This window comes from Eleutherodactylus coqui, chromosome 4, assembly GCF_035609145.1.
Source record: "Eleutherodactylus coqui strain aEleCoq1 chromosome 4, aEleCoq1.hap1, whole genome shotgun sequence".
NCBI classification, from domain to species: Eukaryota; Metazoa; Chordata; class Amphibia; order Anura; family Eleutherodactylidae; genus Eleutherodactylus; species Eleutherodactylus coqui.
The window spans coordinates 85,833,263-85,857,230 of NC_089840.1; the positions used below are offsets into that span (position 1 = coordinate 85,833,263).

At 44.1% G+C, this 23,968-nt stretch overlaps 1 protein-coding gene across 3 annotated transcripts; it reads left to right on the top strand.

The window, feature by feature from the left end:
• The first annotated feature begins 10,290 nt into the window (after positions 1-10,290).
• KLHL15 (kelch like family member 15) lies at positions 10,291-19,488 on the top strand. Of its 3 annotated transcripts, none has more exons than XM_066599803.1 (3): positions 10,291-10,503; positions 13,422-14,133; positions 17,742-19,488. In XM_066599803.1, the coding sequence occupies exons 2-3, from the start codon at positions 13,429-13,431 to the stop codon at positions 18,849-18,851; spliced, it is 1,815 nt and encodes a 604-aa protein (XP_066455900.1). In that variant the 5' UTR covers positions 10,291-10,503; positions 13,422-13,428; the 3' UTR covers positions 18,852-19,488. The 3 variants fall into 3 exon arrangements, with proteins under 3 accessions (XP_066455900.1, XP_066455901.1, XP_066455902.1); XM_066599804.1 differs by having other exon boundaries at positions 10,291-10,499; XM_066599805.1 differs by having other exon boundaries at positions 10,297-10,382.
• The last annotated feature ends 4,480 nt before the right edge of the window (positions 19,489-23,968 follow it).

The window sequence follows — 23,968 nt, forward strand, 5'->3', positions numbered from 1 at the left end:
CACAATAGGTCATCAATAGTTGATCGTCAGGGCTCCACCACTCATGATCCCTGCTGTCACTGTGGATAGAGCTAGATGTAGACTTGTATTACAAGTGTGGCTCCCATTGAATTTAATGGGAGCTGTGCCTACACTTCCAAACCAAGTTACTGAACTACCTACAGACAGAGCTGTCAGCTTCCAGCTCTATCCACAATGACATCTGGCCTGATATAAGCTGTTTGGTGGGGATTCCAAGTGGTGGACCTACAATTACCTATCAATAGTAAAGACTCTGACAAACTCTTTAATGCTTTATCTCTACTGGATTGATCATTCTATATCTTCCAATCATCCTCGATCCAGCGGTACAGTCCTGGTTTACAGATTATGCCTATAGGATTGACTATGCTATATCTTCCATTTATCCTGGATCCAGGAAGACTGGCCTGGTTTACAGTTGATGCCCTGTGGTCCCCAGTGGTCTACAGAATGTGCTAGGCTCCTGATCCTCCTGATCTTGCATTTATCTGCTGCTGCCCTCTTGTGGAGAAAAAACATCACAGCTTCCCATTTGTATTGCAATTGCTAATTCTTGTGAAGTTTTTGGTCCTTCTGAATTTACATTTGTTGTTACATTGGGCTCCATCAGCATGTGAAAAACAATTGTTTTCCCTACTCTGTGTCACTTTTACATAGTATGTTAAGCTGAATGAAGACAATGTCCATCTAGCCTGTTAACCCCTTTTTTTTACTAAATATGCCAAAATTGTGGAGAATTTTTAAAAAATTATTTTTTCATATTTTCAATTACAATATGTCAAATATGGGTAACATACTGCACACTTTTTTTATTAGATATATATTTCCATCTCTTTACTTTATTCTGGAAGAACATTTGAAAAACTTTAGGTTTTTTAGCAATTTAAAAGACATACAAATGTAACATTAATTATTAAAAGTTTGGGGAATATTTTGTTTTCCTACCCCAAGCCAATATTACTAAGGCTCATATGTGTCAGAATTATAGATATCCCACAAATGACTCCATTTTAGAAAATATGTATTAATTGAGGGGTGTCATGAGTATTTTGAACCCAGTTTTTTTCAAGAGTTAATGCAATTCTGAGGAGAAAAATAAAGCATTTTAAAGACAGTTTTTTGTATAGTACACATGAAAATGAGGATGTGATCCCCGAAATTGATTCATTTGTCCTGTGTTCAGAAATATATCCATTTTGGCCCTAATATTATGTCTGGACACATAACAAAAATTTTGCTAGGAAGTGTTTAAGGCCACAGTGTACATTTCTAGAGCCCATAAACTGCCAAGAAAGATGATAGAGAACCCCCACAAATGACCTCATTTGGAAAACTAGACCCCTTAACAAATTTATCTAGGGTTGAACTAAGCCTTTGACCACACAGTTTTTTGCAGGAATTAAAGGGGTTGTCCCGCGGCAGCAAGTGGGTCTATACACTTCTGTATGGCCATATTAATGCACTTTGTAATATACATTGTGCATTAATTATGAGCCATACAGAAGTTATAAAAAGTTTTTTACTTACCTGCTCCGTTGCTGGCGTCCTCGTCTCCATGGTGCCGACTAATTTTCGCCCTCCGATGGCCAAATTAGCCGCGCTTGCGCAGTCCTGGTCTTCTGCTTTCTTCTATGGAGCCTCTCGTGCAGAATGCAGGCTCCGTGTAGCTCCGCCCCGTCACGTGCCGATTCCAGCCAATCAGGAGGCTGGAATCGGCAATGGACCGCACAGAAGCCCTGCGGTCCACGGAGGAAGAGGATTCCGGCAGCCATCTTCACAGGTAAGTAGAGAAGTCACCGGAGCGCGGGGATTAAGGTAAGCGCTCCGGTAAGCTTTCTGTACGTCCCTGCATCGGGGTTGTCTCGCGCCGAACGGGGGGGGGGGTTGAAAAAAAAAAAAACCCGTTTCGGCGCGGGACAACCCCTTTAATGTAAAACAAGTGGGAAAAAATGTATAATTTCTTATTTTTTCACAAATATGTAAATTTCAAGAATTCTTTTGCAAAAAGCAGGGGAAACAGTGGAGATGCACCTCAAATTGTATTGCACTGGTTCTTGTGTTCAGCAGTACCCCCATTGTAGCCTCCATCTGCTTACTGAACACATGGCTCGGCCTTCCTGGAACTGCAGGAAAGTGTGAATAAGGTAGATCACTACTTTTTTTTATACCAGGCCCTGGTCTCTCGCTTCACCAGGTATCGCTGAAGCACCTGGTCAGACGGGTCTACACTCTCAGTAAATTTGTTGTCGATACGGACAAGTTTTCTCTTGCCTGTGGTAGACCCCCTCTCTCTTACTACTGAGGGGTCTGCATGCACAATTGAGAGAATATAGAAATCATTTTTGTCATGCCACTTGATTGCAAGCAGTGGGTGTCTTGCAAGTGTATATGTTCCCCTTTTCCAAGCACCAAAACACCAGGGGTTATGGGAATCCCGTTGTTTTTTCTTACTGTCCTGCAGGCACCTGTATTTGCGTGTGTAATGATTTGAATAGTGAGACGCTAGTATAGTAGTTGTCAGTATACACATGGCACCCCTTGTGCAGAAATGGCACCATTAGCTCCCAAACAATTTTTCCTTTGATGCCCACATTGTGTGGGCAATCCGTTGGGATTAAGTTGGCGGTCTCTGCTTTCATGTATTAAAAAAATCATAGGTAGAGCCTGTTGTTCTCTTGCACACCTTATAAAATTTGACACTACACATAGAGCGTATGGATGGGATGAATCTGGAAGATTTTTCTCAGGACTATATACATTTCAAAAGGATTCTTTTAGCAGGGAGATTAGGGTCCTCAATAGAGATGAGCGAACGTACTCTGTAAGGCCGATTTCGCAATCGAGCACCGCGATTTTCGAGTACTTCACTACTCGGGTGAAAAGTACTCGGGGGCGCTGTGGGTGAGCGGGGGGTTGCAGAGGGGAGTGGGGGGGAGAGGGAGAGAGCTCACACCTGTTCCGCGCTGCTACCCCCCGCTCCACCACGCCACGCCCCGCCACACAGCGCCCCCGAGTACTTTTCACCCGAGTAGTGAAGTACTCGAAAATTGCGGTGCTCGATTGCGAAATCGGCCTTACCGAGTACGTTTGCTCATCTCTAGTCCTCAATTTATGGAATCAATCATAGGGTCATCTCTTGGGGAAACTTGGGAATTATCAGTTAGATGGAAGAAATGCATTACCGTTTCAAAGTAGTTTTGGGGTATAACTGCCGCAAATACAGGGATTGCATGTAGAGTAGATGGAGGATTTAAAAAATGTTCCCATTGCCATACAGAGAGTTGCAAGAATCTTGTATGCAGGTAACATCAGAAAGCACATGAACACCCGTCTGTCTGCTGTCCAATCCGCACGGACACAGCACATTGTAAGCCCTACTCTCGTTGAAAAAGTTTGAAAATAGGACATGCAGCGATTTTTCTCACATTGGTCCATGTGAAGAATCGCTTATGTGTATAGCCTCACCGGCTATAATGGGGTCATGATCTGTGGGTGGAATAAGGACAGCACATGGATAAGCCCTACCTGCTGGTGTAGTCTATTCTGTGTTATTTTTTCATGACAGATATCATTTTCTTTAGATATTTTTCATATACTCAGTATGGACTTTTCAAAATATATAGATTAGTTTTGAAAATAATCAAGACCCAATTATTTGATTTTTTTTGTTCTTGCTCATTTTGCATGTTTACATTCACCATTGTCTATGATTTATTCTGACCTTTTAGGCCTCATGTCAACGGCTAAAATAAAATTTTAAATCCAGAGCGGATCACCCGCAGCGTGATCTGCGCCCCATAGGGATGCATTGGACACCCGCAGGTAATTAAATACCTGCAGATGTAATTTTCCCCTGAGGCGCGGATTGCGTGTGCGGGAAAACATCGGCAGCATGCCCCATTTTAGTGCGGGTCTCCCGCAGGCTTCTATTGAAGCCTATGGAAGCCGTCCGGATCCGCGTCACACCCGCAGCTGAATTCCTGCTCTCCGGCATGGGAGAGCAGGAGTTAAAAAAAAAAAATAGAGTGCACGGCGCATGCCGAGCTTAAGAAAGAAGATCTGGCCGCGATGAAGGGGAGATCCGCAGCGTCCGGACAGGTAAGTAATTCTTCTTTTAGGCCTCATGTCCGCAGGAAAAGAGGGACCCACTGCGGGATTCTGCATGAAGAATCCGCGGCGAGCCTGATTTTCCCGTGGACATGAGGCCTTAGGGTACATCCACACAGAGCTAAAACACTTGGAAGTTCCACACCAAATCTGCAGCAAAATCGCAGACATATCTGCTTGTAACACATGCAGAACTCATTGCGAATTCCGCCATGGTAGAATTTTAGCTGTGGAAATTCCCCCCCAAGTCGTTGGACGATGACATGTCCCATATAGTACAGTTTCACAAGACCATTATTCACTTTTCTGCACCCAATTTCTGACCATACTGTCAGTTCAACGAAGTAAATTTACAGCGTAAGGCTGCCGTCACACAGGCGTCTGCACAAAACGCCGCATTTTTAGACATGTCGTTTTACAGCATTTTCAAATGCATTTGAAAGCGGGGTGGGGTTTTTTAAAATCACTTTTTATTCAGATTTTTACAATTAAATTTACAAACAAAATATTGCATTTTGATTCTCTTACATTGAGATTGCAAAAAGTATGATTTACAAAACATTCCAGAATAAATTGTATCAGCGTGTTTTTAATACAAGCGTATTTCAGGCACAAAAGATTGACGTGGCCAGAGTGGGCTGCTACAGCGATATCACCGCGCGAAAATCACAGCAATATTGCATCAGTGTACTTCGGCATTCTCTCAATTTTGCGTCACTATAAAGTCGCGCAACTTTGCAACGCTCTTTTGCCAGGATTTTGAGGGTATAGGGGGTCTTGAAACATAAGCCCTACCAAGAAGAGAAGCCCTAGCTGCATTAAAAAAAAAAACATCACCTAAGAGGCGCTGTCAGGCTCCGACGCACGACGCATGGCTGCCTTGCTTGTAGTTTTCCCTCAGCACTTCCTGGTCTGGAGTTTGAAAAAACCCGCCTCCAGAAAGCACTGGCTGTAATTGGTTCTTCAGTGCCGCGGCCCAGCCAATCAGAGACAGCGCTCGATGAACTAATCACAGCCTCAGGCTGGAGGTTACATTCTGTCCAAAAGCCAGGAAGTTGGATCAAAAGCTGCCACATTTTCCCATAGTAAACCATACTGCTCCTTAAGGGGTTGTCCCGCGCCGAAACGTTTTTTGTTTTTTTTTCATAGACCCCCCATTCAGTGCGGGACAAACCCAAGGGACGTGATAAAAAAAAAATAATAATTTTACTTACCCGAATCCCGTCTCTGCAGCTTCTTTCTTCTTTGCAGCCAAGATGGCCGCCGGGATCTTCACCCACGATGCACCGCGGGTCTTCTCCCATGGTGCACCGTGGGCTCTGTGCGGTCCATTGCCGATTCCAGCCTCCTGATTGGCTGGAATCGGCACACGTGGTGGGGCGGAGCTATGCAATGCCGTGTAGAAGGGGCGGAGCCAGAATGCCGCTTGTGCTGAGACCGAAGAGAAGGGAGAAGACCCTTCTGCGCAAGTGCGTCTAATCGGGAGATTAGACGCTGAAATTAGATGGCACCATGGCGACGGGGACGCCAGCGCAGGGAAGGTAAGTGAATAACTTCTGTATGGCTCATATTTAATGCACAATGTATATTACAAAGTGCATAAATATGGCCATACAGAAGTGCTTACCCCCACTTGCTGCCGCGGGACAACCCCTTTAAGTAATATTTGCCAGCCCTCCTAGAGATCTTCTGGACCCCTGCAGACTGCCAGATCATCTAGAAGGTGCAGTCAGTGAATGACCAAATGACCTGTTAGGCTCCATTCACACCAGGTTAGCTCATCTGTTTTTCTGTATATCTTGACAAGGTTTCCAGAATTAGGGCAGCGTCACACGAACGTACGTATATTTGCATGCGCAGCATTTTGGAGAACAAACTATGCTGTACTTCGCACATCGGCGTATGTTACTGTACTTTTTCCATGCACAAGGCCTGTACAAACAAATACATAATTGAAATGACTGCACATTTTGCGCATCCCTATTACTGCCTCTGTACTTTTTCTATAATTTCATAAAGCTCCTTTAAAACCAATGAAACGAGTAGCAAAAGGAAACTACTGACATCCATCTAGCCCATCTAAGTCTATGGGAACTTTCAAGTATAAGGCGCCTTCACATGGGCATATATGCGCATGCAAAATTTGCACACGCAATACGCAGAAAATAAAATACATTGATTTCAATGGGTTCATTCACATATTTTGCGTGCGCAATTGGGTCACAAAAAATAAGTGCAGCATGCTTTATCTTCCTGTGTATTTGTGCAGGAAAAGAACACATTGGGCGCTCATTAAAGAATGTGGCCTTTTTATTGGCTGCGAGCATCAGTGTGTATTTTTTCGCGTACAATTGTGCATGACTAGTGTGTGCAAAAAGTGCAGAAAAATACGCAGTTGCGTGCGGAAATGCGCAACTTTAATTTCGCAAAAACGTGCGCAAATTTGAATATTCTCGTGTGTATTTGTATGCATTATTACGAACACAAACTTTGCATGCGTAATACACAGAGTAGAACCCATTGATTTCAATCAGTTTGTTCACATGCGCATATTTTTCCTGCACATTTCAGATGCCCCAAAAAGCAGTATGCTCTATTTCCCTGCCAAACATTTGCTAGAAGAATTGCGCAGGAAAAAGAACAAATTTGTAACTCATTATACTAATTAGTAATTTCAATCGGTGCACATTTTCTTGCCATGCACAAATGCACATGGTTTGCATGTGGAAAAAGTACAGTAAAATACGCCAATGCAAGAAGCAAAACTCGTTCAGAAAAAACGCTGTGCTCATGCGTGCGCAAATATGCATACGCTGGTGTGATGCTGCCCTAAATCTGGAAACCTTGTCAAGGTATACAGAAAGCCAAATGCGCTAACCTGGTGTGAATAGAGCCGGACAGTGGTCGTTCACTGACTGCACCTTCCAGATGATCCGGCAGTCTGCGGGGGTCCAGAAGATCTCTAGGAGGGCAAATATAAGGAGCAGTATGGTGTACTCTTATGGAGAAGTGTGGCTGTCACCACTCGGGCTGCAAAGAGATTGGCACTATTATGGGGGCATAGAAAAAGGATGTTTGACACACTGTAATTAGAATGTCACATACAGTTATGAGAAAAAGTAAGTGAACCCTTTGAAATCACCTGGATTTCTAAATTGATTCATTATAAAACGTGGTCCAATTGTTATTTTAGTCACAATTATAGACAATCAAATGAACTAATAACACACAAACCGTTGTACAGGTCATGTCTGCTACTGAACAGACACACTGCAAGGAGACAAAGTAAGTGAACCATTCAATAGAATAACCTTGAGAATAGGAGATAACTTTCTGATTGGTGGGGATCCGACTCTTTGGACTCCCATTAAGCCCTGCTGTGTCCCAAAGTATGGGCATAGGAGGCCAGTCATATGCATCTCTGCTTCCTTCACTTCAATTGGACTGCCAGAAATAGTCACGTGCTTGAGCTTGGCCATCTCTGGTGCTCCTTTTGAAGTGAATGGTGACATACATGCGTGGCCTTCTATGTCCGCACTTCAAGACACAGCGGTCAGACCTCCACTGATCTGCAAGTACTCCCCTATCTACAGGGCAGGGGTAACTTGCTGAGACAGGAGGAACCCTTTAAGGGTTGCACAGGTGGTTTATCACACGCACCATTGATGAAAACATTAAATTCAGGAAATAGTCGCCTCGTGTAGACCACAAGCAGCCACTGACTGGGCACTGAGCGACCGTCGGGCCGTACAAACAGGAGTCGCTCAATATTTGAATCACTGCCTGTTTGCAGTGAAGGGAAGCAGGCGGCTGGAAGAGATCTCCAGCCCGCCCCACCGCCATTCACAGAGCGGCTATCACTGCGCAGTGTAAAAGCAAGGAGCGGTAGTCGCTGGGAGGACTATCAGGCGCTAATGTGCAGGCAGTTGTCCCGTGTAAGTAGACCTTAACACATGGGTGCATTTACTTTTTCTTCCTGCACCGTGCATGTTTGCTCAGTGTGCTAAATAAAAGACATTGTTCCATCTCCCTTAATTGCATATTAGGCCTCCTTCACACGGGCGACAAAGTCGCGCGATTTTGTAGCATTGCTACGATGCTACAAATCGCATGTATGAGAAGCCCATGCTCTCCTATGGGTTCCTTCACACATGAGATGTTTTGTAGCATGCAACAAGCCGACACACAAACCTCACAGGTCTGGCATTATGCCCGCGACACGCGAGGTTTTGTGGCCCATGTTTCCCTATGGAGCCTTCCTCTATGCTGCATCGCATTGCACAAAAACGTGGTTTGCATGCGATGCGATGCAACTTTGACAGTAGGAAATGCTACTGTCAAAGCTATAATCTTAGCCCTAACTGCCGGAAAAAAAACAATACACATACATCCCCTTAGACGAGCTGTCAGCCCGGCCGCAGCTTCACCCCAGGTCCCGACACTGATTTTCTTCTTCTCTTTTGGCTGGGGATTCAAAAATCCCTGCCTCCTGGAAGCACTGGCTGTGATTGGCTGATACTTAGCCAATCACAGCAAGTGCTCGATGAATGGCAGTGATTGAACCAATTACAGCCATTCTTCGAGCACTGGCTGTGATTGGCTAAGTGTCAGCCAATCACAGCCAGCACTTCCAGCAGCCGGGGATTTTTCAATCCCCAGCCAGAGGATGAAGAAGAAGATCAGTGCCGGGACCTGGGGTGAAGCTGCGGCGGTGCCCCAGATAGCGTGGAAGAGGTGATGTAATTTTTTTCTCTCCTTTAGTTACAGCTTATTTTTGGGGTAGGGCTTATATTTCAAACCCCCCGAAAATCCTCGATCGTGATGCCACAAAGTCGCGCGATTTTGTAGCGTCACATGCGACTTTGAGGCGCTACAAAATCGCGGTATTGCTGTGAGAAAATCGCAGCCATATCACACGGTGCAGCGATGCGATATCGCTGCGATTTTCTTGCAGCGATGCGGTGTCGCCCGTGTAAAGGAGGCCTTACCCAGAGGACATGAGCTGCCTTATAAGTCTCCTCACTCACCATCTAGGTACTCTCCCTAGGGAGAAAGGATAGCGTTCCTGTCCCACATCACAGGCCTCTCGCTAGTGAAGACAGAAACCTGCAGCACACTGATGAGGAGCAAACACCCTGAACAGCTGTCTGTGCATGGATTCTGGCTTGGCTTTTCATTCCCAGTCCTTTTTACAAGGCTTGTATAAAAGAGTCTAACATTGACTTGCAGGAATGCTGTCTTTCAATAGGTGGCGCTGCAGAGGTATTTTTCCATCTCCCTTATTTGCAAATAAAGGACATGAGCGGTACAACTGTTAGTTAGGGCCGTGTCACAGGGAAATATTTGCAGAATAAAACCCACTGGTTTCAATGGCTCGTTCACATGTACGTATTTTGCACGCGTAAGAAAAAAAGATAGAACACGCTCTATCCTTCTCCGCATTTGTGCAAGAAAGGTCACCATAGAAGTCAATGGGGGCTGCGGACGCAATATGCAAGAGATGCCTGCAACACTGGATAAAGAACACACCTGGAACTAATTAGCCATGTCAATCAGTGTGCTTGTTTGTCGCGCGCAAATGTACATACCCTGCGGGCTGAAGAGGTGCGGTAGCTTATGTCGACATGCGTGCAAAAAATGCTTCATCCATAGCACAAAGCGTTGCACTATGGTGTGCGCAATTGCGGTTAGATTGTGTTTGGTTATCATTGTGACTTAGAAAACAACCAGACCACATTTTATTAGTAATCAGTGCTGAAATCCAGGGGATTCCAAAGGGTTCACTTACTTTTTCCAGCCAATGCATATAATCCATATTGCTCACCTGGTGGGATCCTTGTAATCTGGTTTTCTAGGATAACTACATGTAAATATATACAAACACAACTAAAAATGTACATAAAGCTAAATTTCTCCGCTATTAAGAGAAACCCCCATACAGAATATCATCACAGCTCCTATACTACAAGGGCTCCACTATCACAGGACACGCTCCGCCCTACAACGGAGGGGGCGGGGCATAGCCGCCATCTTTACTATGGTCAAATCCATCCAGCGAGTCCTGACGGAAAGGGCGGATGGAGCGTAAAGAGTCAGCCAATCAGAGAAGCGCAGGTTGAAAATCCACCAATAGGAGTGTAGAGCGGCGTGACACGACTTCCGGGGCTGCTTCTTGGCCTGAACGCCGCAGGTAGTGAGGAGCTGCTGTCGGGCGGATAGTGGAGGCGGCAGCGGACAAGTTTGGCGGGAATGCGGTGAGAGTGTGTGTGAGAGGTGGCACGGAGCAGCGGCGGGGACGTGGAGAGGATAAAGGCCGGATGTTACATCCACGGCTGGGCTGTGCAGGACGCATCCCTTCGGTGTACGGGCTGGTAGGTGAGTATTGTGTGCACTGCCTGCACCCTACATGGATTAGTGCGCCTGCCATGTGACCCCTTGGACGAATGAGTCCCAGGCAGGAGGGCTGTAACCCTCTGTGCTGCTGTGGAGCCGCTCTCCCAGCATAGCGGGCAGCCGGGCCTGCCTGTGTGTGCCCTGACAACCCCCACTGGTTGTCAGCTAGTACGTCCCAACTGTCAGACGGGCTCATCTGTGCACAGGACAGGGGGGTGCACAGGGCTGTGAACTGCAAAAAAAGAGCTGATTATTTTATTCATATATTTTTGGGTTTGTTTTTTTTTTTTTTCCTTGCAACTTTATTTTTTTTCTGCACGTGAAGAAAAAAGGCATTAGTGATGTCATTCAATTTAAAACTCCCCTCTAAAGCAATGGGTGCAAGGGGGGAAAAATGGAGCTCGCAATGCCATGCAGGTGCTTTTAGTTTTTCTTAAGCGCACACATTGACTTGAATGAGCGCTTCTTGTTTGAAGATCGGACCACGATAAGTGTTCATTTTTTTTTTCCTACTCGGACTGTCCAGCTGAATAAAAGCCCGTTTACGCAAATTGACTTCAGCGTTTGTTTTCCACGCAGGTCAGTTCCGATTTTAAAAAAGAAATGCTCTTTGTGTAGGAAACTGCCTGTGTGAATAAGCCTTGGATGCTCGGACAAGCAAGCACTGCTTTCTTCCGTACGGCTTGCGTTCTTAAAGTGATATACTCACACTCAGGATTTTGCTGCACATCTGCTGCAAAATTCACACTTTTAATTGAATTCACACTGAAGGGGTGAAATCTGCTGCAGGCCTGCGACAATACCGCGGCAGAGACCGTCACGGCCCCCCCCCCAATTACCCCATACTTACCTCTGGATCTGCTGCGCGAAGTCCCGCATGACACTCCGACGTGCATGACGCAGCGGCGGTGTCATGTGACAGCGGTGGGCGGGGCGCGTATTCACGCTATACTTTCGCTGTGCTACATTGGAAGTATAGCGTGACGGGCGTCTCCCATTGATTACAATGATAGCTGTCTGCGCGTATACCTGCAGCAAATAGAACATGCTGCGGGTAATTTCGTGCTGCGGTGTTCCACGGTGGAATTCCTCAGTATGTACATTGAGCCACTTGGTTCAATAGACCCTAATAGCTGCAGTGAACTGCTGCGGATTTCCGACGCGTTTTACACCGCAGAAATCTGGCCGTGGGCGTTAGGCCTAAGGGTGTGATTCCACGCAGCGGAAATCGGCGACACCTTTTGTGGCAAATTTCACAGCATTCAAGAGCCCAACACCGGCGGTGCGGATTATCTCTCTCTGAATCGGCTCCGCTTCCGCAGCATATTTCAGAAGGTACTGCGCTCCTCCTCACCTCCAGAGTCTTCGCGCTTTAGGTGATGTGGAAGTGACCAGCGGCACTGCGCTCACTGGGTGCCTGGTGAAGAAACTGTCGAGAGCACAAAGACATGGGAGGCGAGACGGAGCGCGGGATCTTCTGAAATCAGCTACAAAGCGCAGCTGATTTTACATCTAATCCCGCACTGACGGAGCCGATCTTTATTGTCTTTGTGGAAATGTTGCAGATTTTGCCACGGAAAGTCCATGTAATTCCAGCTCCGTGTAAACATACCTTAACGGTGCGTTCTCACAGGTATTAGTGTTCCTGCAGCTGAAACAATCCGCACCGTGTAGTGCAGACTTTGACATGGAGTTTGGGGCGGATCTGCAGCAGATTTCAAGTTGAATGCATGCAGTTTGCTGCTGTTCTGCACCAAATGTTGCGGATTTGTTAAACTGTGGAAAATGTGCAGCAAATCCACCATATGTGACCTGCTGTGTAGATACCATGTTTCCCTGAAAATAAGACTCTGTCTCATACTAATCTTTGCCCCAAAAGAAGTGCTGGGTCTTATTTTCCTTACCTTAGCAGGTTTGGTCCGCTGCTCTCCAGAGCTCCAGCGCGTCCTGCAGTACTCAGCCGCCCACAGAAGATCACTTCCTGGTTAGGGGATTCATAAATCCTGCCTCCAGGAAGCGCAATAGATGTGATTGGTTCATCCAGCTTTGCATTGATTGGCTGAGCAGTGGTCGAAGAACCAATCACAGCCTTTGTGGAGCGGAGGTGGGATTTATGAATTGTCCAATCAATGCTGCAGCTCAGCCAATTCATAAATCCCGCCTCCACAATGTGACGGCTGTGATTTGTTCGAGTGCTGCATTTTATTTATTTTTTTGTATGTAATGAAACTAGAGATTTTTTGGGCAGGTAAGGCTTCTATTTCAAGCCCCCTTGACAATCTTGAAAAAAAAAATCAGGGTAGGTCTTATTTTTGGATGAAGGGGGTATGTAAAGTTTTAAATTGTCCATAAACCCTGAGGTCCCATGTATTACAAATGTCACTGATCTTGTGGAATGTAAATTTGTCATTGATTTGGCTGGAACATCTCCCCATTATCATATAGTTCATGATGGAATACACAATTCGGGAGGAGGAGCAGAGGTGATGCACTTGTCATGGGTTGCATCAAGTTGCTTGTGGCCACTTCTGCAAAAATGTGAAAGCATCTCAAAGTGCGGCATAAGTCTCCGGACCCCACAAACCCGAGAATATCCACCGCCGGATACAGTTGCGTACATGTCCTCCAATTGTAATAACGTTCCAGTTACTGATAGAGATATCTATCTATCTATCTATCTATCTATCTATCTATCTATCTATCTATCTATCTATCTATCTATCTATCTATCTATCTATCTATCTATCTATCTATCTATCTATCTATCTATCTATCTATCTATCTACACACATTGGGATTGCTGTCGGTTTATTTCTACATGTTCTCATTACTAGGATAGAAAATGCCTTTTGGATTGTTTTGACACAAATGATGAAATAACAATGTGATGTATTTCTCAGGTGATTCATGGCCGGGGACGTGGAAGGGTACTCTTCTTCAATCCATGATAGCAGTGTCACTGCCGGGTTCAGGGCACTGTATGAGGAAGGCCTGTTGGTTGATGTCACCCTTGTGATAGAGGATCACCAGTTTCACGCCCACAAAGCGCTGCTGGCTACTCAAAGTGACTACTTCCGCATCATGTTCACGGCTGACATGAGAGAACGCGATCAGGACAAGATCTGCCTTAAGGGATTGACCGCTACAGGCTTCAGCCACGTGCTCCAGTTTATGTACTATGGCAACATAGACCTTAGCATGGCTACCGTCCACGAAATCCTGCAGGCGGCAATGTATGTGCAGTTGACTGAAGTTGTAAAGTTTTGCTGTTCTTTCCTCATGGCTAAAATATGTCTGGACAACTGTGCTGAGATTATGAGGCTTCTGGATGACTTCAGTGTTGATGTTGAAGGTGTCAGGGAGAAGCTTGACACGTTTCTGTTGGAAAACTTTGTCCCCCTTATGGCTAGACCTGACTTTCTCTCCTACCTTAGCTTTGACAAGCTCAAGAGCTACCTGGACAATGACCGTCTGAGTCGGTTCCCCGAGATTGAGCTGTATGAAGCTGTTCAGGCTTGGTTGCGACATGATAGGAGACGCTGGAGACACACAGATACCATCATTCAGAACATCAGGTTTTGTTTGATGACTCCATCCCATGTCTATGAGAAGGTTAGTGAGTTTGAAAGCACTAGACAAGATTCTTCACTTAGCTAGGGCACCATCACATCAATAGGTAAGAATATCATAAGTGTTTGTTTTTGGGTAAGAAACTAGAGAAATTTTACAAAGCAAATGGAAGCGGCGAGGAAGAATTGACTTTTTTTTGGTTATTTGTTTCTGTATATCATTTGATTATTTTTTTGCTTTTTTTGTTACATATTTTACAGCAAATAAAAATGACGTATATGTGTAGAAAATTTATTAGCGTGGTCCTTCTTAAATCGGTGATCAGTAAATTATCTTTTTTTTTTCTCTTGCATTTTGTAGTATGGTTTGACTTTTGGTTTGACTTGTTAGCCCTAGAACTGTCAACTATATAGTTGGGATTATTGTATGTGTCACTGAACTTGACACCCTCATAAAGGATGTGTCTCCTATGTACAAATGCGGAGAATATAGGCGTATAGACCATAAATACTGCAGCTCTTGTATAGACTGTCGAAGGAACACGACAGCCTATACATCAGACCATGTGGCCAAAAGTATGTGTACACCTAACAAATATATCATCCCAAAGCCATTGGCTTTATTATGGAGGGGGTCCCCCATTCCTTCTGTAGCAGAGTTCACACTTCTGGGAAGGCTTTCCTTTTAGATTTTGGATTATGGTTGCTGGAATTCATTTTCGGACCCCCTTTTTTTTTTTTTTTTTTTTTTTGATGCTTAGCTTGCAGTTGGTTGTCCTAACCACCCCAAAAGCGTTTGAAGTTGTGATTAGGTCTATATATGCATCTCTGTCCCGTTTTTTTCACACCGATCTTGGTAAATGATCAGGCAATTGAAATCGAACTGCTCCACCCTGAAATCGGTTGGTTTTGCTGATCTACATCTAATGCCGCCCTAGTACTTTGGTCATCTCTCCAGATGATGTTTCCACCGCCCCCAGTCTCAACGACCGTGTCCTGTACACCAATCTTGCCTATTTAGCATGCTACGTTGATCTCTGGCTTTTAATCCTGCTGCTCTCGTGGAAACCCAATCCATGATACTCCTGTGAATAGACGTGTTCACTTGCTTTTGGCCATATAGTTTCTGTATGTGGACGACTTTTAAGGGATTCCAACATTGATAGAGTTTCTAATGAGTACACCTAAAGCGACCCAGGGATAAAACTTGTATCAGGACCCGAGGGGGTAAGTAGTATTATCTAGCCCTTTGCCTTTGTGCCAGTCCCCGTGGATCTGCCGGTTCTCGTGACCCCTCTTTGTTCTTACGAGATAATGTCACGTCTCCAGTCACTGCACACTGTGCTTTGATAGTCTCGGGCACCTCATGCTGTTCTGATTGGCCAGCATTGCTCACATGAGCAGCACTAGCCAATCTGAGCAGCACGTAGCACTGGAATAGTCCAAGACACTAAGTGTGCATTGGGAAATCTGAAAATGTGTTGGCCATCCTGGAAGAACGAAGAGGGAAAACTGGGGAGGCAAGCACAAAGGGAGAGTGCCAGGTAATATTACCCTCCCTAGTAAAACAACTGGAGGATTACCCTAAGTATTGGAAAAAGCCCATGGACTTTTTGATCAGAATTTCAAACTTGTCAGGAGCTTCGCAGAGCTTCTCTGGAACATGCCTTGTCATGATCCCAATTGTTCATTTATAGAAATGGTTGCCCCCTTTTTGCTGGATTATATAATATCCAACAGATGGAGTATTCTATATCTCTGTAAGCAGGCAGGTAACGGTAATGCTGTGTGAGTGCCATCCAGTAAAGGAAGCAAGTCGGAACAACTCCAAATTGCAGTAAAGCAGGTAAGTATAATTCTGGGGAAGGAAATCAAAACCTCTGGGGGGAGGAAATTGGATTTTGAAGGCACACCTTTTTTTATGTGTTGCACCATGTATTATGATGTAGAGGATATGTCTGAGAATTGCTAGTAATACTTTTAAAAGTGATTTTTAGCAAATTGCTGTAGAGATTTGACAAATCTTGCTTGTAGGCAAACATTGTATCTTGATAAGGGTTGAGTTAAAGCTTGTCAAGCACAAGTACTGTAGGTGTCCCTAACAACAAGTTCAGTTTGTTTCTTTGTTTTTTGTGCCTTTCAATACTCAGTTTTTGTTCTGTTTTTTTTTTTGTTTTTTTTTAAATTATCCCTTCAGTAACATAGTATGTTAGGCCGAATGAAGGCAATGTCCATCTAGTTCAGCCTTTAGGCTCCACACCAACACTGCAGTGTGTGAACTCGTCCTGACACTCGTTGAGCTTACTCAAAACTCTTAGATCTGTCTTTAAGACGAGAGGAAGCCGTGTCAAGTCCTAGTAAATCAGCAGTGCTATATTGAGGACGGATCTCTACTGCGTCTTTCACTGCTGCTATTTGCTGAAATGTCCTTTTTTTTTTTTTTTTTTTTTTATTTTGTGTTCTTGACTAACTTAAATGTTTGCATAGTTCTAAACGTTCGTCTTATGGCTGCAGGCAATGGAAGGTACACTAGTATTGGGGTGCAGGTGTTCCCTAAACTTGGGCTTAGGCCTAGTTTACATTGGTAAAGTAAATGGGTGAGTAGGCAGGCACGTTGGTTAAAAGCATGTCCGCGTGACCAGTGGAGAACACACTGGTCAAGTGGATGGTAGAGTAAACGGGCAAGCACTGGGGAGAGTGAAGTGGTGGAGCGGACAGCATAATCACTCGCCCTATCCTCACCACCCTACTGTGTACTCACCTTGCACTTTCCCTGTGTAAACAGAATGGTTCATAAGTGAGTGGAATACCATAGTAGTAAAAAGAGACTGTTTTCAAATGTATTTATTTTTTTTCCTGGGCCAGTTAATTGATTAATGGAAAAGCAAACTCAAAAATCTGAGGGCAATTCAGGTACTGGCCCTAGTGAACTGGGCACAGTTACTTGATCAATGTGAACCAGGCCTTACTCGTGTGTGTGTATGGAAACTTGTACGTGTTTGTTTACGTGTTTTTAATATGTAGCAGAAAACTTTGGTGTTTGGCCACCTGCAGACGGCCGGGCCGGATCCCGCTATGAGAATGCTCACAGCAAGAGGCGGTCCCGTGCCCCTGCACCGCCCCGAGCCTTACCCGCTCCCGACGTCTCCTCTCTACGCTGTGTGCCGGCCAGCCGGCGCATGTGCAGAGAGGAGCCGGCCTGTCACCACTGATATTCCTGTGCGGGCCTCTGCGAGACCCGCACAGAAATAGAACGTGCCGCAATTTGTTTTCCGTGTGAGTTTTTACCCGGACAAATCACGGTTGTCTGCCTAGGGTTGTGTTATCTAATGCAATCCTATGCAGGCGGGAATGAGCAGAAATTCTGCGGGAAATCCCGCCGTTGGATTTCCGCCCGTGTGCAAGGGGCCTTTGATAGAATATTAGGAGAATAGCCTCTTGATTTTATCTGGAATAGAAGAAAATGAGGCCTACCTTTTTGTATGGGCTGTGTCATAGGAATGGTGACTTCCTATTGTGCTACTTTTAGTCACTTGGCCAAAAATAAGGAGAATTTAATATTCTAGCATAAACCTAATGTAGAGATACACCATTTTAGATACTAACGTTTATACTGGCACTTTCTAACAGAACACTTGTTTCTTCTTTCAGGTAAAAACGTCCGAGTTTTACAGATATTCACGGCAGTTGCGGCATGAGGTTGAGTTGGCACTAAACTACTTTCACAATGTAAGTGAGCAACCCTTAATGGAGATGAAATCCAACCACATTCGCTCAGCTAAACCTCATACAGCGGTATTTCGAGGGATGATTGGACATAGCATGGTAAATAGCAAGATCCTCCTCTTGCACAAGCCACGCGTTTGGTGGGAGCTGGAAGGACCTCTAGTACCTCTCCGACCCGATTGCCTGGCTATCGTCAACAACTTTGTCTTTTTACTTGGAGGAGAAGAACTGGGGCCAGACGGAGAATTTCACGCTTCATCAAAAGTATTCAGATACGACCCACGTCAAAACAGTTGGATGCGAATGTCTGATATGTCTGTACCTCGGTCTGAGTTTGCAGTGGGTGTTATTGGGCGATATATTTATGCAGTCGCTGGAAGGACGAGAGATGAAACCTTTTATACAACCGAGCGCTATGATATAGTAGAAAACAAATGGGAATTTGTAGATCCTTATCCAATCAATAAGTATGGCCACGAGGGCACCGTTCTCCACAATAAGCTGTTTATCACGGGTGGAATCACATCCTCTTCAACTTCCAAGGCAGTTTGTGCGTTCGACCCAAGTAAAGAAGGATCGGTAGAACAGAGAACTCGGAGAACACAAGTGCACACGAACTGCTGGGAAAACAAGTGCAAAATGAACTATGCCAGATGTTTTCACAAGATGATCTCTTACAACGGCAAACTCTATGTCTTTGGTGGCGTATGTGTTATTTTACGGGCATCTTTTGAATCACAGGGTTGTCCCTCTACAGAGGTTTATGACCCTGAATCGGATCAGTGGACTATCTTGGCATCTATGCCCATTGGCAGGAGTGGTCATGGAGTAGCTGTGCTGGATAAACAGATTATGGTGCTTGGTGGACTCTGTTATAATGGTCATTACAGTGACTCCATCCTTACTTTTGACCCAGAGGAGAACAAATGGAAAGAGGATGAATACCCCAGAATGCCTTGCAAGCTGGATGGCTTACAAGTATGCAGTCTCCATTTTCCAGAATATGTTTTAGAGCACGTAAAACGTTGCACTTAACAGTAATATAAAATGAACTCCTGTTAACAATTTTTTTTTTTTTTTTTTTTAAATGTCTTAAACAACTGGGATCTTTATCCTTTCTATGCTTTGTGTAAGGTCAATATTAAATGCTTTCAGTGAAACAGGGAGCAATCTGTTTTCAAAAGTCCAAAACTGCAAATGGGTCTGGCCTGAATTGTGCATAATATCAAATTGGTGTAAGATTTTTTTTTTTTTTTTTAATACGTTAATTTTTTTTAAAATTTGGATTATCTTAATTGAACACCTATGAGATTTTGAGATTTTATTTTTTTTTGTATTGACTCTGCCATATGGCATGCAAATAAGAAATGTTATATAGTGAAAACATATTAAGATAAATTGAACACATGGTAAAAACCCCTCTTTTCCTGTGCATAGACCAACCTTGTAATACCTGCATGACTCAGGCCTTTTGCTACCTCTACTATTCTTTTATAGCTGCAGCATTTTGTCATAGTATTGAAATATGCGGCCACTTTATCAGGTCCGTAAACTTGATTACCCAAAACTCATGGCAGCTGTAAACGAGGGTGCACCCAGCACAAATATCTGAGGTTTGCAGAACCCTCAACATCAAAGGAAAACTTGTAGCTAATAAATATGTATCATGGCACCAATGACTGTAAGTTAATGCTTTCTTAAAACACCAAGTTTCTCTTTGCAGTTGGAATATGCACCCCCTATATGGTTTATGCCATTAGTATTGAAGAGTTTTAAAGTTTTAACAGGTCCACTAAATTATAAAATTCAGGTTAAATTTATTATGTAATTAAAAAAATATATCTCTACTAGAGATGAGCGAGCGTACTCGGAAAAGCACTACTCGCTCGAGTAATTTGCTTTATCCGAGTATCGCTGTGCTCGTCCCTGAAGATTCGGGTGCCGCTGCGGCTGACAGGTGAGTCGCAGCGGGGAGCAGGGGAGAGTGGGCGGGAGAGAGGGAGAGAAAGATCTCCCCTCCGTTCCTCCCCGCTCTCCCCTGCAGCTCCCCGCTCCGTGCCGGCACCCGAATCTTCAGACCCGAGCACAGCGATACTCGGATAAAGCAAATTACTCGAGCGAGTAGTGCTTTTCCGAGTACGCTCGCTCATCTCTAATCTCTACACTACTGGTACTTGGTAACATTTACACATGTATTAATCGGACAAATCCTATGTCGTTGGGTGGCCAGATTCTCACTTGCATCTTCCACCTTATCAAATTTATTGCATCTTTCTTTTTTTTTCTTGTTTAAAATGTATCTTTTTGTCACAAGGATAATGCTGCAGATCAATGAAAGGACTTATCTAAGCATTCGGACAAATCTAGTTCTTGTGCTTTAAATGTTGGTATTTGCGATGTAACTCTTGGACTACGGGTGCCGCCCGTTTCATGCAGTACAACCAGGGGCGTTGTATCCACAAATTAGAAATTTAAGTGGATTACTCTCTTCTGAATTACGTTTTAAAGAGGACCCGTCGGCTCTTAAAAGTCTATTTAGTCAATACTTTTAATTCTTTGTGAAATTTAGGCTGGGCGATTTATGGCTTAAAACCCCAAAACATCTTGCTCTCCAGTCTTTTTTTTTATTTTTTATACCTGTTTTCAGTTTTTGTCACTAAACAAGCCAAAAACTACCAGTACTGTTCTCTTTCTACATGAGGGAATTGCATACACTGCAATATAATACACTTAGTGATTATCAGAATTGAATGGGACAACTCTGATAATCTGCACATATCAAGGAATTACTGTGTATGTGACTTCCCTTATGTAAAAGGATGGGGTATAAACTTTAGGAGGTGTAGGACCCAAACTTGTGTATGTAACCAGTCATCTCACACAGCCTATATAAACCTCCATATACTGATTTCTACCACCTCATCAGAGCATCCATATTGTGTTGTCATCCCCACCCCGCATCTCAGCCAGGGCTAATCTTGATTTCACAATTCTACCAAAAGCTAGCATTCTGCCTTAGCAAAATGAGCGAATTGATTTGATTAACCGCCTAACTCCATTGTGAAATAATTCTAGAGCATTGTTTTCTTTTAAAGCTGCGCACCCACGGGGCAAACTTCCAGAAGGATTGTCCGCAGTGGACAAACTGCTACAGGTCAGCCGTGGAATGCCTGCCTTCACACCCCGTTGGGCGCGGATTTCATCGCGAAGATCTCTGCAGAACTTAACCCCTTCTTCAGAGCGGGTGAATTCTGCAGCGTAGACGGCGACATAAATGACATCCTACGGTTTTGAATTCCATGCCGCAATCACTTTCCGCACGGGTTTCGTGCGGGTTATTTTTGCAGAATGTGGACAAGCTTTTCAAAATCTAGGCCACTTTGCTGTTACTGTAAATGCTGCTGAAATTTCGTGTGGAGGTTCCACATGGAAATTCCACCCCGTGGGAGTGCAGCGGTAAACTTATAAATAAATTGATAACTAGGATGGAGGGGTCCCTAAGTCTGATACTGTCTAATCATTGGTGACAGTGCCAGGCTGTAGGATACATCGCTTTGAAAACAGGAATGATGACATCTAGTTGTCAATTCATAAATATTCAGGCGGGATAATAAAGTCTAAAAAAGGCTGATTCAGACTTCTGTTAGTAAATACCTGTGATCTCCATAAGTCATTTCAGAGTAAAGGGTTTTTTGGTTGTTAAACTTAAATGTCATGACTATAAATATTTTAAGGACTTTTAAGCAAGTTGTGTACCCCATGGTAAAATTTTATGAAGTATGAGGAAAGGGGCATTTGTGTAGTTATAAAAAGATCCTAATCGGTGGTAGAGGGTTTTATATGCTGTACTTTAAGACCACTCTCACATACGTGTTCAGGTAAACGCCGCTTGGAACCACAGCATTTTATCACGATTTTTGAACGCATATCACAGCGTTTGTGCTTTTTAGTGCACCCCATCATTGTGATGGGTGATGAGGTGCGTGAAAATAGAACAGACAGCGCTGGAAAATCACACGTGTGAGCGCAGGTCTGCAAGGCCCGATTGAAATCAGTGAGAGCGGCCCAAGAGTATGACTAAAGCGATTATATTGGGGGTTTAAAGGAGTCTCAGGTGAATCCCCACCTAACATAACAGTATTTCCCTATCCTGTGGATGGGGGATAACTTTTTAGATTATGGTACAAAGCCTTTAACTATACATAGGGTTGGCATGAAAGTTGAATATCTTGCTTAATGTGTTTTATTTGAGCTGCTTAGGATTTACAGCCTGTTCCTTAGCCAAGGGCTGCATTCACAACTCTGCAGGTTGTCTTTGGAAACCGTAAACACGGTTGTAAAACGCATCACTTAGCAGTACAGGGGTTGTTCGCTAAGTACTATCAAGTAAAATAATAAACGGAGCAATACTTGCCCCTTTTGCCGCCACCGGATCCAGCGTTGCAGTCCCGCTGTGGTCCTGGGGTTGGTTGTGACAGCGGCAGCGTCATGCCCCGAACTACAGGCAACATTGTGCGAAGGACGAGAGGTGATGCTGCAACGGTCACCTGACTGTGGGTGACGATCAAGGGATTTTAGTGCTGGATCCCGGTAGTAACAGAGGTGTAATTATTGCTCTGTTTATTTTACTAGAGACAATCTTATTAAAGGGTGTTTTTTTTTTTTGTTTTTGTTTTTTTTGTTTGTTTTTTATAAAAGGCCATATTATAAGATCATACTAGTCTCTTTTCCTCCCCAGAAAACACTGCAGCAGGTCTCACAATGATGCTGGTCTGACAGCGGAAGTCACGTGACTGCTGCAGCATCACCGCCCATTCTCCAGGTATCAGCAATCACATCCTGGGCGCTATGATGCCAGGAGTTATGACCAGAGACCTTTTGGCCAGTGGCTTCTGATTGGCTGCAGCAGTCACGTGACTACCATTGTCAGCAGATGGGCATCTTTGCAGAACACGCTGCAGTATTTACCGGGGGGTAAGAGTGAGGTGATTTGTTTTGGTTTTTTTTTGATTGGACAACTGCTTTTAAAGAACCTGTACGCCTTCAGTACAGTTTGTACAGTACAGATTACTGAATGTTAACTTTTAAAGAGAGAAAAAACTACACCAAAAGTAAAACCCCAGAGTAAGCTCTATGCAAATATTTTAGCTGCTTCAAATGCTGGGAGATCTCAGCTCTGAGGCTACAGAATTATTAATATGGTGCTGAATGCAGTTTAACTCAGGACCAATAAAAGAGAATCTTGTAAATCCACTCCATTACTTAGGTTTGTGAATGATATATGTAAACTGGAAATATGGTGTTGAAAGAACCTAGATCTGCGCTGTCACTATAAAGACACGTTTCCAATTATAATGCCACAAGATTTGAGGACTTTTAAGAAAGCACTCCAGCATTTTTCTCTTATATATGGTACCATAAGCTATTAAAGAGTAACTTTGAGCCTTCTGTATAACTTATTTTAGGGCCTGTTCACATCCGGGCTTTTACTTTTTAAGCTAGTGCATACTACTGTATTTGGGACCTTGTACTGTCAGTGTTAATCCACAGACCGCACATGGCCCTGGTTTTGGCCTGTGAAGTTGGACTAGTGTTTGTGTACTGTCCGATGTGAGGATCGGCACCACTTGCACTCATGGCTAGTGTGCCGGAGGCCTTAGCGTACATGCTGGGCATGTTCATAGAGTTCCTTCTAGGTAGATGAAGGTCAAGGTTGTCCCCTCTGGTCCTCTGGTCTTGTCTTGCCTGTATACCATATGTTATATCACTGAGAATGATGTGCAGTTGGGTAGTAGACCGCTTTTCCATCTTGTGGAGTCTAGTAAAAAAAAAAAAATATGTATTTTATCTTATTTTTTTTAAAACATGGTAGCCGAGGCATCCGTCAAATGTATGTCATGAGCTTTCCAATAGCTTTTCACAATATTTGTTAAACAAATGCCATTATAGTCCATGGGGACATAGTTTCAGGTATAGGTCAAGAGCTTCTCCTGACATTGCATGTATGTTAGAGACAAAAAGTGCTGTGAACAGGGCCTTATTTGATGTGCCATTTTATGGGTTGGCTGTCGTCTCGATTTCCCCCTTCTAATGCAGCCTATATTTCCCATTGTACCCCTCGTTTGGCAGAGGCATCATTCATGAGTCCTATT